General features: G+C 42.9%; 1 protein-coding gene across 1 annotated transcript in view; it reads left to right on the top strand.

Annotated features, from left to right (window-relative positions):
- The window catches only part of ENPP6 (ectonucleotide pyrophosphatase/phosphodiesterase 6), a gene marked incomplete at both ends in the record, with an annotated part of 15,539 nt that extends 1,288 nt beyond the window's left edge, over window positions 1–14,251 (top strand). The window contains 4 exons of the mRNA XM_010297532.1: window positions 5,649–5,760; window positions 10,201–10,342; window positions 11,366–11,545; window positions 14,114–14,251. Of these exons, the coding sequence (XP_010295834.1) occupies window positions 5,649–5,760; window positions 10,201–10,342; window positions 11,366–11,545; window positions 14,114–14,251 (572 nt within the window). The remainder of the gene's footprint in view (window positions 1–5,648; window positions 5,761–10,200; window positions 10,343–11,365; window positions 11,546–14,113) is intronic.
- Window positions 14,252–14,868: the final 617 nt, after the last annotated feature.

Genomic DNA, 14,868 nt, shown 5'->3' on the forward strand with positions numbered 1-14,868 from the left:
ATATTGCCTTAGGGAGTCTGAGGCAGTCTAAGGGACTGGAATTGCAGACTAGATATAATGCTTTGTATCAGCCCTCAAAAAAAATCTTCTTACTGGAGATCACCCAAGCAGCCTAACAGCAACGCAAATAGTAGGGTATAGAAATTATACAAGAATGTAGAAATTCTTCTGAAGATTTGCAAAAAGACCTGTTTGTACAGACTATTCATTTTTGACTACTAATGTAATTGCACTGAGTATGTATAATTATGGACTGAATAGATGTAACAGTCTACAGAGGGCTGCTGAAATCCAGAAAAACAGTATCACGTTCCATTAAATGCCTTTGGACCTTACCTATCTATCTCCTTCGTGTTGACCTTTGAGCAGTGTCTCTCAGGGAGAAGACACATGAGGTGTATATGCATGTATATATATGTACACCCTTCACACTCCTCTATCTACCGTTTCTAGTGGAAAACTGCAAAGAACAGCAGACCATCCCTTTTTCCAGTGCTTACACTGCCAAGTGTATGCATTGACTCTCTTATGACACAGAGGGGGAGTTTGTGCCCTACTGATGCCAGTGGGAGTTTTTGCGTGGATCTGGTATTTTAGCTGTGGACTATGATGTGTACATCTGTCTGTCATTAATTATTTATCTGTGACAGATGACCTTTGGCAAAGTCATCGGTGCCTCAGTTGAGCACATGCTTATTTTTAAGTGTGTTCATGGTCTCAAAGGACACATTGGCCATACAGGGTCAGGCACAGGGCAGGAAGCAGGGTCAGATGTAGAACTATTGAGCTAAAGCACAAGGCAGTTGGGCCACAGTGGGAGTCCAGGTCTAACTGGAGTAAACAGAAGTCACCCAAATGCAACAGTATTTATTTATTACATTTCCCTCATATGATTTTTTGGAACTGTTTTCTAGTTCCATAGTAAGGATGTAATCTTTTCTTCTAGATTTATTATTTTAAAGCTCTAATTTTTAAAAGGCATTTGGCAGGGGGGCGATGCCAAACAAAACAAAAGGAATAATAAGGGTTTAATAACCAAGGTGGGTGGAGGTTCCACAAATGTTTGCACTGAGTAGGATCTGCTATTAGTGATTAACTTTACCGCCTGAGGATATACTGCTGCTTAGTAATGAATCTTGCAAATCTGATAAAATTCCAAACAGGAAAAGTTTGGGAAACTGCAATGTACATCCAAATTCATCACACTCTGGTCTGGAAGATGCTATTTTCTCTCTAGCCAGCAGTGAAGACAAACCAGACCGATCAACTGTAGCAGAAACAAGTTGTGAATGCCAGCGAGCCGATTCCCAGGGTTAACTTACACCACTGCCACTTCCCCTCACAGCCAGTTCCAAGCTTTGCAATGTCTGAACCCAAAATCTGCCGCTTCATATTCTTTCCTATATTCCTCTTTCGTGCGTATTCAGTGCTTAAAGGAAGAACACCCAGACCCCAGCAAACAGGGGCACAGAGCAGGAGGGCTGTCGGATGTGAACATCACAGCTTACCTGTGAGCCCAACATAAACACAACAAAGTCAACTCGTGGGCAGAATTAGCCTGAGCTCTCCTGCCTCTAGAAGCGGAGGAGCCAAAATACCACCGTGCCGGGGGTCCCAGCAGCCGCTTCTGCCAAAATGTAAGCACTTGGCTTGTAGGGACATTTTTCTCTTTTCTTCATGGCATTTATTAGGCAGTTTCTGCTCTTCAGGGCATTCCTAGTATCCTCTGACTGTTTGCGAAGTAAAACGCAACAGCTAACGCCATACCTGGGGTTAAACGCACAGCCTCACGCCCAGGTTGCCTGTCCGAAGCACTGCCGCTCCAGCGGATGGAGGAGCCCCAGAGGAGTGCGAGAGCATCCCAGTGGTACCACCAAAGTCAAAGCGTTGTATCGCTCCTCGTGCTCAGCCCGGTGGGTGATGTCATCCCAGACCCTCAGACTCCTCCATTTTTCAGCAGCCTATGCAACTGCTTCAGCTGAAGTGCAGTGACATCTTTTCTCAACACTGAAAATGAGAGAAAGGGGTAAAAAAAGACTTTAAACCCAATCTTTCACCATTTAAACACAACATTTACCAGACCGTGGAGCTGGTCTGGAAAGTTTTCAAAACCTTCTGTTATGACATGAAATGTTCGACTGTTAAATCAATGTTTAGAAATGCAATTTAAAGCTGGCAGAGGTTCAGGTCTCCATGTCAGATAGATAATGAGGAGCCTATATATCACTGTGAAAGAAGTCCTTATTCCTGCTCCAGTAGTTCAGGTTTTATGTGAAGGTTTAGCATCGTACAAAACTGTGCAGAAAGGTATCTGATATTGCATCTTAGTAAATACGGCTCGTTTATTTGTAGTTTAACTAAGAAAAACTTAACGTTTCCTTTGTCTGGCTCCAAATCTTTTAAAATTTCCTTTCCCATAATATCTAAATGGGAAAATTTACCATCTGTCCTGGCTTCTACCAAAATGAAATTTAAATATTAAAGGGCCTTCATGGCCAGTATTTTGGAATTTTGACAAGCCTTAACATAAAAAAATCCGATGTTAAGTTCTGTTCATCACCGAGGCTAAAAAAAAACCAAAAGAAAAAAGAAGGTCTTGGTATCTAAGCAGCCTGAGTTTTCAGTGTTACTGCCAAGGAACTGCACACTTGAAGACCAATATTTAGTGGCCAATGTTATTTCTAATTGTTGCTGCCTCTGTCGTCTTTTATGTCATGCTCATCACTTGATGTCGTGGTTTAGCCCCAGCCGGCAACTAAGCACCACGCAGCCGCTCACTCACTCCCCCTCCCGCAGTGGGATGGGGAAGAGAATTGGGGAAAAAACTCGTGGGTTGAGATAAACACGGTTTAATAGGACAGGAAAAAAAAGAAGGAAACAACAATGATAATACCAACAAAGGAATGTACAAGAACAAGTGATGCCCAATACAGCAATTGCTCACCACCCCGTGATCGACAGCCCGTCCCCGAGCAGCGATTTCCGCCCCCCGGCCAACTCCAGTTTATGTACTGGGCATGACGTCGTATGGTAGGGAATATCTCTTTGGCCAGTCTGGGTCAGCTGTCCCGGCTGTGTCCCCTCCCAGCTCCCCGTGCACCCCCAGCCTGCTCGCTGGCAGGCCAGCACGAGAAGCTGGACTGTCCTTGGCTGCTCAGCAGCAACCCAAAACATCAGCACACTATCAACAGCTTCTCATCCCAAATCCAAAACACAGTCCCGCACCAGCCTCTGCGAAGAAAACCAGCTCCATCCTGGCTGAAACCAGGACACTTGACAATCTAGAAATAGCAAAGATATCTGAGCAACTAAAATATCCCAGATCCCCCAAAGGTTAATGCTTCCGGTTATAATTATCTTGTGAGTAATTCTGAGGAATGATATCTGAGAAAATTATAACCTGATGTCAGAATCTGAAGAGGAAAAAAGAGGCTGGATCATCATATTAGTCATTGGCTGTGAGCAATCATCCACCCAAACTAAAATACTAGGCATTTCCAACGCATTTCCAACTGCGTCCTTAACTTCTTGCCTGGCTTTGGAGCTAATCTTTTCCCAGACTCAAGTGTCAGTGGAAAAACTGGCTCTGAAGTTCCAGTTCAGTCTTGTAATACTGCAAAAGCCCACAGAGGACTACTGCATCACCTCTAGCATCTGAGGTAGCTGAAAACCCACGTTTTGCTGCCAGTAGCACCCAGGACATCATGCAAAAGATGATGTCTTTTGGGGGCAAGGGCTCCTCCTTCCTTGAGATGACTTCAGGTCATTTATGGAATACGTTTTTTTGATTATTTGGTTAGGTAGCAGCTGGGGCCTGTCTCTGTTGCACAACGTAATTTCTTGCAGGTACTGTGTACAGATGTATAGAAGTTTTACTGTGGGATGGTATGGAGGGTGAGTTCTTGTCAAGTCATCTGCAAGCTGTTCATCCAGGTTGTAGATTACTTTCATGGTGCAGAGATAAATGCTAAAGTATCTCCATTCAGAAAGGGAAGGATTAAGTCGTATAAGTTTGGGGCAACAGGGGAAGAACGAAAAGTGAACGCCATCACACACTTCCACAATTTTTATAAAAATGAAAATTAGATAGAGGTTCAAAATGATGTAAATATGTTTTTACAGAAAAATAAATTAGTTGACTACATTTTCAGTTTATTATTGCAAATAATTAATTCTTACAAACAATTAATCATAATAGTTGGGGTCACTTGAAACACACAAAGAATGTGGAGACCTGGGAGCCGCTACCGTGGACCATTGTGTAAAGAGACTGAATCTGTCATGTATGATAAGGCTCTTTAACTTTTGGAAAGGGTAACCTCCACCTGACATATCTGGCTTGCTGCAAATCAGAGATGATTTTCTAAATTTTCCTAAGCTTAAATATTGACATTTTCCTAACCTTTCATGGTACTCCTGAGAAGTCACGGTCAGAAGTTCCTTGGCCAGCTTAGCCTGGAAGTGGCGTGCTTTTCCCCATGTCCCAGTATTGCACCTCAGCGACGTGAGCTCACGCGGGCTGAGATGCAAGACACTGACAAATTCTCTTTACTGAGTGTCCCGGAAAGCAAACCACTGTAAATCATCCCTGAAAGTAGCTGTGCTTGCTCTAGTGCCCGCTCTGTACTTACACCTCCTGCACAACCATCTTCCCCGCCAAGCAACGGGTCAACTTACGACAGTCCTGAAAGCCTATTCCTTTCATCCCAAAGGAGAAGCAAAGCGACCCAAATGTAGGCAGGTTCAGGCGATGGCTTAGAGCTGCCTTTTTGACCTGATTGTATTGCTGTATACAAAGACCATTTTTCAAAAGATATCTTTTCTTTTTTTTTTTTTCTCCTTGTGCCCCAGGAGTACACCAGAAAAAGCCTAACAGTGATGGGAAGACTCTGGGGCTCTTGAAAGACAATTTGCATAAATCCAGTGTTTCTGAAAGCACAGTTATTTAAAATATTAATGTTATTCAGCAGCATAGTAACTGGAGAGCAAAAGGGTAAAAATAACCCACAAAAACATGTTTCGTGTGTTCAGGGTCGTGTTCTCCTGTAGGATTTGTTGCCATAAATTTCTGGGCCACAAAACAGACTGTATTTTGCAAGGAAGGCTGCAAGTTACCAAGAGAGTTAATTGGTTTATACTGTTTTAATAAGACCTCCTGGGAAACAGATTTAATAGTGGAGTGCCAGTGTCACATAATAAAATGCGGTTTATAGAGGATATTACGACGACGTAAGATACAGTGTGTCTAACTGGAAAGTATTTGCTGAACTTTCAGGGAAAAATACCTAAATCTATTATGTTGGAAGCCTGGAAATGAGGCTATGTGGCTGCAGTAGTTAAAATGAAAACAAGCTAGCAATTTAGGTGAAAACCGTCTGCCACGAGGGAATCAAGAGTGTTATCGTGGGAAGGTCACACCGAGACCTTGCTTTTAGAGAGGGAAATAAAAGGACCCAATGTACGGTTTGCTACAAGCACTCATCAAACCAACCTCTCTCCCCTTTTCCCTTCGCAACCACAAGGTTTCCTGCAGGGAAGGTGTAAGGCAAGTAATGTCACAGGGAACTTACAAACCTGAACTTGGACCCCGTGGTGTGGGGTCTGTGACTGAGGTGGAACAGCAGAGTTACCACATTTTTTGCCTGTAGGTTGCGAGGTGGAAATCCTTGGAGTCAGACCAAGTTATTGCCGCGAGTACTTCAGCGTCCCAACAGACAAAAACTTTGCGGATGCCATCAGCGATGCTCTCGAGTCTTTGCGGTACGTCACTGCATTTCTGTGGTGTGGGGTTTCCTCTCTCAAGCATGAGCATTTGGGTTCACTGTCAGCTTTGCTGTAGCGTAATTTTCAGGATTGGCTCCCAGGTAGGGAGATGGAGGCTGAGACTGGTTTATAATACTGTCATAGAAACATGACCATTACAGAGATATGCCCTTACATTAAGAAGATTGGAAGGAAAGATGTGCTCCTCTTTCCATGTGTAGGTTACAACATAGAGGAGACATCCTGACTTACTGTTTTTGATTTGCTGTTTCAAACAACTTCAAGATCAGTCTGTGAGTATCTGTTCACTGCAAGAGCAGACTTCCAAATGCTTGGATTTAGAGAGAACTGGTAATTTGGAAATTCAGAAATTCAGCTCCTGTCATTTGTTTACAAGACCGATGCTTTGGCTCCTTCTGCACTTCAGAACATCTCAGGCAAAATGATTTTGTATCAGGCATTCATTTTGTGCAAATATGACAATAGGATAGGGTAGGGTAGGGTAGGGTAGGGTAGGGTAGAATAGTTCAGTTGGAAGTGACCCACAACAGTCATCTAGTCCAACTGGTGGGAATGATGGGAATATATCTCTCAACCAGCTCCTAGGAAAAACGTATGCTCCACCTCCAGCTTTCCAGTTCCACCATCTCTCATCCAAATGTTAACAAGGGACAATTCCATGCACCCTGTAAATTCAGGGAAGATTACATAGCCTCATGCGGACCCAATGCCTTCCCTTAGCTATAACTCAGCTTGTTCTTTTAAAACGTCATTGGTTCCATAATTCATCCACTCCTAGGATGCACTTCTAATATGTTGCTTGCAAACTGCCATAGTGATTTGAATCTGAAGAGCTTCATATTCAAATGCTTGTCCTTGAAATAAAGGCTCCAAAATTATGAGCGCACTGCTGGAGACGTTGCTCTCAGTTGCGCACTGGGTCCTGCTGCACAGATGCTCCTAACGACTCTCCCAGTGTCATCTACAGCACAGGTCTTAGAGCGAAGCTGCCTCCGAACACGTGAGACATTTGATTCTGAAATGATGTAGCTTATATTTTAAGAAAGCTATCTGCACGTGAGAGGAGGAGTTCATATGTGCCATAGGAGGCTTTCTGGAGCTTCTGCAACACTTCTAATGGAGTGAATAGAGGAGGGAAAGGAAAACTGAATACAGACACCAGCTCTGACTTCTGGTGGAATCCCAGAATTACCATGGAAAGCTTTTTGGTCGGGTATCATTTGGGGATGGGTCAGGACATGCTTGAAGTTCCCTGTCTGGTTCCTATGAAGCAAGGTGCATAAGGCTGCTCAGGATGAGTTGCAGCTTTGTAATTGTGAACATGATTAAAAGCGAGGCACAACCTGTTAAAAGTTCCAGGCCTTCAACCTGCTCTTTTGGGTACCTCAAGCCCGTTGAAAAGGTTTCAATAGCTAGTTCACCCCGAGTCACAAGGCTGCTTGCTGCTGCCTTCAGTTGAAGAGAAGAAAAGGGCAGGAACACAGGAGTGTTGATGAGGCAGCTCACAAGAGGTGAAAGCTGGTGATTTCAAGAGAAGAGTGAATCCCTGCCACACAATGTCTGCCATAAACACCAGCTATAGCCTTCTGAGGAGCCCAAATCCGACAGATTGTGCTGGAGTCGCGGGAGGTCCCATCTCTGATGTCCATTTACACAGCATCCCCTCTTGAATTTCTGCCTGGGTTCCTTTCCTTTAAACTAAGTGTCCTGTCTGCAGCAAGGTAGGAAAGAGGAAAAATTAACAATCATCGATAAAATTAATGATGAGTTGTGGGCGTAAATACTGCAGCAGTAAGAAAGGAGGGTAGAGAACGAACAGTGAAAAAAACATCTAAGTTTTCCTTATCCTTTCTCTCAGTTGTTTTTCCCATCAGGGAAAAAACCTTTAAAATTTATCAAAGAATTTTTAGTGCTGCTGGGCCAGCCCATAAGAAGCAAAATCTCTGAAGTGCCTTTATTGTAGGTGTATTCATTTGGCAGGAGTAGGCATCCTGGGTAGAAGAGTCTTGAGCTGCCTTTTGTTGTCATCTGCACCTTTTGCAAGACCTTCTGGCTCTTGATGCTGTTCAAAGGCTGGCAAATCCAGTGTGTTTCCTTTCCACACCCCAACTAATTGACAAAGCCTATTAGGCTGAGGCTGGTGCTAGCTTTATGTGGGAAAACAGCCTGTGGCGAGGGCAGTCTGTGGCCTGGAGCAGTACCTTGCTCAGTTGCCCTAATGGCAGGTATTAGTGGTTAATGAACTGCACTTATGCTCCCACCATTAGCAAACCTTACAGGGGCTTCAGGGTAGAGAGTGTAAGCCCTTTGCTGTGGCATGGTGGCCTAGGGGTTAACTTGAGTTTGGGCATGGGAATGTCCTCACCCATCTTAACTTTGCCGGGGTAGAAGGGAGTTTTATCAACGCCCTCTGGAAGGGCAGGGGTACCTAACTCATCAGGGAGCCACTAAGCTCCTCTTGCAACCAAAGGAAACCACCCTTCAGGAATATTCTCCAGGCTTTTCAAACAGGTGCTTTGAGACCATTATTTAAACCAAAAATATTCAAAACTAAGTCAAGTACCCCTTTTTGGCAAGTAAAACTAAAACCTCCTTTATGTCTTTTCCACAAGTATAATTTAAGGGCTGTTGTAATATACCCACCTTCCTGGACAAGTTGCATGAAGATTGCGCCGTACTTGCAAAGTGCGCTGATAAAATATAAAAACCCTTTTGGTATTGCCATTGATGATGTCCAGCTTTCTTCAGCAAACTTTCCTTAGCCATTTCTTTTCAAAATTACTGGTGATGGGAGAAGACAGGACCAACACACAGAAGAAAGACAGATTACTTCTCCCATGCAAGCCACGATCACAGATGCCCAGTTTTTGTAGGAAAACAGGCAAAAAATGGAAACAAAGTGAAACTCAATCTTATAAGCTCTGCACGTGCTGTACCCAGTCCTGCAAACTCCTAAGCATGCCGCGTAACTGGAGCTTGTCCCACTGAAGCCATGTGCAAAGCTGAACATCCATCCTCACAGCACTGAGCCCTCATTGAGAAATCTCACCGCAGCCTAAATAAGACCACTTGTCTTATGCAATAAACCTCTTTCGTAGCTTCTATCTTGATCAAAATGATCATTTAGTTACACCTGAGAAGACACAAAGCAGTCCAAGTAGCTAATTAATACAGGCACTGCAGCAGAAGAAAACTGTTTCAATAGGTTCAATGATTGTGTATGCAATACAGAAATTACAGGGTTAAATTTTAGAAATTAATTTATGCCTGATATGGATGGAAGGTAATGCTTAAAATTAAACTGGGGGGAGGGAAGGGCTGCTTTGTTTGAATGATCTTAAAATCACGAAAAGTGAGAAAGAACACTGTTCTGCAGGGCTAGCGGTGGAGTAATTCCCACCACAGCAGAGACCTCCAGCTTCCTACAGGACTGCTCCTCTGAGGCCCTCCACAAACTTACAAATGCAAATCACAGACCCTAATTCATTCAGTCAGTCCTGCACCTCTGACTTTTTCCCTTCTATCTCACTCATTACACCAGACTACTCACGTGTCTTTAATCAGAGAAGCTGGACCTGTCAGGACATCACACGAAGTCTTTTTGTAGGGATCTTGATCTGGATGAGGGCATGTATTATGGATGGCACACCCTGTCATATATTAAGCACCGTAGGAAAAGACTGGGTTTGAACTTCATGAGCATAGATTTGCGATTTTATCCACATGACTACTCTCAGGGAGCTTTACAGTGAACTGTAAAGTGGTCATGAAAATGTAATTAAGCACTGATGTATGCGCAATCCCCACTAATTAGAGTGAGGGCATTCAGTGCAGGAATGTGTGATTAGTTGCAACTCTGAGATTACCTTACTTTCCCTTTGGTCATATTCCTGAATAAAAACCCCGTCTAAAATCTCACCCCAATTCATACCACTCCGGATTTTGCAAGGTCGTGAAAGAGCCAGTCCTGAGTTGACCTTGGTGGTTTGGAAGACCTCACACAGGAGAAAGCCAGAAGTGCCAAACTTTAATTAAAGGACATTTAACTGGTAATTCCCACAATCCTTTTAATAAGGTCATTCAGCACAGAAATTAGTATTTCTTCTGGGTCTTTCTTTCTCCCTAAAGGAAAAGCCACCTTCCTAATTCCAAGAGGTAGCAGAGGGCTGCCAGGCCAGCCTGTGCTTGCACATGGCTGTCTCTACCTGGCACCTCCAATGGGAGTCTCAAGCAAACTCAGGAGGCTCCGGGTGGGAATAACGAGCCCAGCCGTGTGACAGCAGGTAGGAAATCACAGGCTGGAGGTTGAAAATGGGGTTTTGTGGCTCTGTGTGCCGGTGAGGACAATAATGCCAGCAGCCGGGAGGTCTTCATGTGCGTCAGCCTCTCACTCCTTCCCCTCCCTCCCACCTCCAGCAACGGCAGTGCCGAGATGGCTGCGGTGTACTATGAGCGCATTGACGTGGAAGGCCACCACTACGGCCCTTCATCCCAGCAGCGGAAGAACGCATTGAAGGAGGTGGACAAAGCCTTGACCAACATGCTCTCGCTCATCAAGGTGAGTGGTGTCCAAAAACCCATCTCCTGGATGCATTTGGAAAAGACTTTTAAAACTATTCTTTGTGGCACTGCCGAGAGCCTATTTAATGCCTGTTAATTGAATGCGTTGGCTGTAAACTTTTATTTCCTGAGAAACAGAGGCTACCGAGATCATGTGGAAGTCAAGGCATCATTCCTCTGATTTTTATTTTTGTTGATGGCATTATAATCCTCCTAGTGGATTATTACACCGATAGCCCCGGGAAGCCATAAACCAATATACATGTTGCTCTGTTTATAACTTGTGCTGCCGGCTGGGATTTATAGTAAGGGAATGAATCAAAAGCGCTCGCTTCCTAAGGTTTGTGGAATCAGACAATTAACTTTTATAGTGGTTTTTATGGCACCACTCAGAACTCTGTACTTTAAACTTAGCTTTAAAAAACATTATCTGAATGATCTTGCAGCAAGAAAAGGAGGATGCCAAGCTTCTGGGCAAATGTCAATTCTATGGATATTTCTGAAAATGATAAATGCACGTTAGAATTTTTCTTGTGTTTCAATGAGAAGAGGAAAATATATTTCCAGCTTCACTAAATTATAAAAGCTCTAATGTTAAGTGGTTGTGTTTGGGAGGAGCAGAGGAAACACCCCTGCCACAGGTGGTACCATGTCAAAGTTGCTCTTCCCCAGGCGTTTTGGTCTCCAGATGAGAACAGTGGGATAAAATCCTGTCTAAGACCGACTGGGACAACTGGTTTGTGGTACTGGGATGTAGCGTGCGGTTATTTAGCGGGGGGGTGGATTTATTTTGGCAAATCTCTCTTTGGCGCTAACCTCTTAGACTCTTCCAGGGCAGCAAGTGGACATCCACCATCATGGGCGGTGGCAAAGCACACCGCAGGGCATTTGTGGCCATGCTCCTTCTGGCCAACCTCCAGTAAATCAGTGAAGGTCTAACGGTTTTTAAAATTTGCCAGTGGGCACGGACGGTGTGAAACGCTTACCCGGCCGTAACATCTGTCATGCACTCGCTTCACAGAGCAAGGGCCTTCAGCATGACCTCAATGTCATCCTCTTCTCCGATCATGGGATGACAGACATCTCTTGGGCGGACAAAGTGATTGAGCTGAAAAACTATATCAATATGAGTGATACCATACAAATGAAAGACCGAGGTCCTGTTGTGAGCCTCTGGCCAGCTCCTGAGAAGCACGCAGAGGTAAGTACAGCTTATTCGTATTTATTTAGTCTTACGTTCCCTTGTTTTTTATGACAATTGTGTCTTTTGTTTGCTTGTAACATCCAAATCCCACTCTCAGAGATGTGTGTAAAAATCAGCCTGAAGCTCTTACCAGGAGTCAGACTTGGATCCTGTGACACTCTTGTGATGCTGGTTTCACATAATCACATAATCACATAATCACCAAGGTTGGAAAGGACCTTCAAGATCATCAAGTCCAACCATTAATCCAGCGCCACCGTGTCCCCTAAACCATGTCCTGAAGCGCCACATCCACATGTTTTTTGAACACTTCCAGAGAAGTGTTTCTGAAGGAAAGTCATGCCAGGCAAATTAATAAACATGATCTTTCACTGATATTTGACACAGATATGTGCTTTCAAACCCCACCACTATGTGCTCCTGATACATAGCTGAAGGATTTTAGTTCAAAATCCATTTTTAGGATTTTATATATATATTAGTCAATTTATTGACACTCTAGCTGGGATTTTCAAATGATCTGGAGGAGGTCAGGCATTCATATTCCAGTAAACTCCCATAGAGCTTGAGGAATTAACTCCATCAGACCAGAAGTATAAAAAATAAATTTCTTACAATATTCTCTTTTGAAGAATTTTGATGAATAAGTATGTTGGATTGAATCAACCACAAAAGCCCAAGGCTAGAACTGCAGGATTTTGACTGACAAATTAAAACAATACAGAAAAAAAAAAAGGAAACCACTTGAAAAGTATGCAGCATCTGTAACTAATAGACTAGTACATCACAGTTTAACCAGAAACCAATGCTTGAGAAGTCATTATTGCTGTCCTCAGAACATACATGTGTACAAAATGGGCAGTCCATACTCCAGGTGAAATATTTTGTTTTCTATATAAAATTTTAGCCAGTTCCAGTATAGTGTAGCTTGCGCATTTTTTTGAAGCGAGTATTTGCTAATTTTTGTGCCCAAACAGGCTCTCTAGGAATTGTATAGCTGTGATATTGTGAACATTTCAAATTAGTGACAGAATTGAAGGTTGTCTTAGAGGCATGCATAAGCAATTTGCTCAAAGTTCCTGCAGGGGATCACAGCGTTTATATATGCTCTCCTCAGCCTTAACTCATAGATCCCTATTTTTGTAGGTCAGACCTTCAAACAAGGGCAAGTATAAGGTGCGACTTCAGGCAGACATGGGGTTTCATCCAAGAAAGCTCTTAAGCACATGTTTCTCTTTCATTGAACAGCCTAATATCCCTAAGGAGAATAGAATACCGTGCCTCACACCATGGCTTTGTTTTCTATCTTCATTTATTTTTCGGACTTCTTACTGGAGTAAGAATTAACTTAAATTTAAGAACTTATTTCATTTTTTTAAGTGAAATAAAGTTGATTTTCTGTTTCCTAATAGCCAGATTCCTCTATTGTTAATTCACTTTAAAGAGTCATATTTAGGAATTAGATCATAACATAGTGGTTATGACCTTTAAGAGTTATCCCATTTTGAAGCACCAGAAGTACTGGTGAACCACCAGGACCACTCTCTAGTCCAGGTCATGGCGGAAGGGTCTGGCTGAGTCGCACCATCAGACCCTGGTGTCGTCCTTATGGCAACTGCCAATCAGTGGAAATCTCTTGCACACATATACACACAAGGGAGACTTAGCTAAAAGGCTAGTGAAGGACCTTTCATTCTTTGCAGAATTGAGCTATTTATTCCTAAAGATTATTTAAATTTAAGCAAAAGAGCGAGATATATACTCTGGGGACTCCCAATAGCTGCCTTCTTTATGGCATATGAACATCTTCTTTAGGCATTTAAAATATTTTTCTGAATAATTTGTGGTTTAACCACATTTGTGTGATTATATTCCAGACAGCATGATAGTAGTAGTAGTAGTAGTAGTAGTAGTAGTAGTAGTAGTAGTAGTGTTTTTTATTTTTATTTTTATTTTATTAAATTGATAAACCACTTGTACGGCATTGTGCAGCTTCAAGGCCGTAGGCGTTGGCTGATTAATCTCACAGATTAATGAAGCAGATAACTAAGCACTATCAATCCCTTTTGTTAGGGGTTGACTGGTTAAGTGTAACAAACACAGGTGAGGTGACATTAATTGTTCACTCAAGAGCGCAAAGAGGGAATGAGTGGCAGAGGCCAAAGGCAATATCCCTTTTCCGCATCAGTACCCAGTCCACATGGTGCCTTTGAGCATCTTTCACCACTCAGCTTACCGTCTCCTGCGATGGGTTGGTTTCTGCTGGCCTCTCTCTTGACGTACCACATGCATACCTTTGTGAGTGCATCTATTATAAATATACATAACACATTAATTCATGCATTCCCATGTGTTTGTGATCAAAGTTTTCAGAACCTCCTAAACCACAGAAGCAGGTTTTGCACAACCGTCATCTTTGGACATGCGAAGTCCCACTTTGGATGTGCCGATGATTACCCATTAAGGGGATTAGTCATTTTACAAAGTCAGGTGTTTCCACGTACCCGCAGGTGCGTATATGCTCTTTACAGCCATACGGTATCCTAACGTTTGTTTTCTCTGCAGATACATAAAAAATTGAAAGCTGTGGAACACATGGACGTTTATAACATACAAGATATTCCAGACAGGTTTTTCTACAAAAAAGGAAAATTTGTGTCTCCTCTAACTCTTGTGGCTGAGAAAGGATGGTTCATAGTAGAGGTAAAGTATAGAAGCAAAACACTTAGACATCCATGTGAAAAGGCGCAATATATGAAAACAGTAAGAAAAATGTACAGTTCTATGCTTGTGTTCAAGTATTATATCATTTACTTGGGCTGACTACAATGTTAACGTCAACTGTTGCTCTGTGCTTAAAAGAGCCTAAAGGCATGGCAGCTATGCTGAAGGTAGACAAAGTTAAATAGTCAAGATGGTCCTTTTTTCTGTGTCATCATAAAGCAGGAGGATTTTTTTGTATTTCTCATTCCAGTTCTGTTGCTTTACTCCTCTTCCCCCTGCCCATCCACCTGGATCTCAGACACAAGAAGAGTGTTTCCATTTCAAGACCTTTCTATGTCTCCATGCAGCACTACTTTGTGGCAACTTTTCATTCTGCCTGGCTTCCCACCCACCAGACTCTGTCCTAAAAATGCCCCGTTTCTCCCAAGCCCTCCAGTCTCAAAAGGGTCAGACTGGGGGTTTACTCCCAGAGATACCCACTGCAAATCTCAGAGCTTGTTAAGCAGAGGATTGATTAGATTTGCACCTGAAGAGATTTTTCATACCAACTTATTTTGTTCCTATAAAATAATAATAAAGAATAGTTTTATCTAGAT

The sequence above is a fragment of the Phaethon lepturus genome, unplaced genomic scaffold (assembly GCF_000687285.1).
Source record: "Phaethon lepturus isolate BGI_N335 unplaced genomic scaffold, ASM68728v1 scaffold53561, whole genome shotgun sequence".
Classification (NCBI taxonomy): Eukaryota; Metazoa; Chordata; class Aves; order Phaethontiformes; family Phaethontidae; genus Phaethon; species Phaethon lepturus.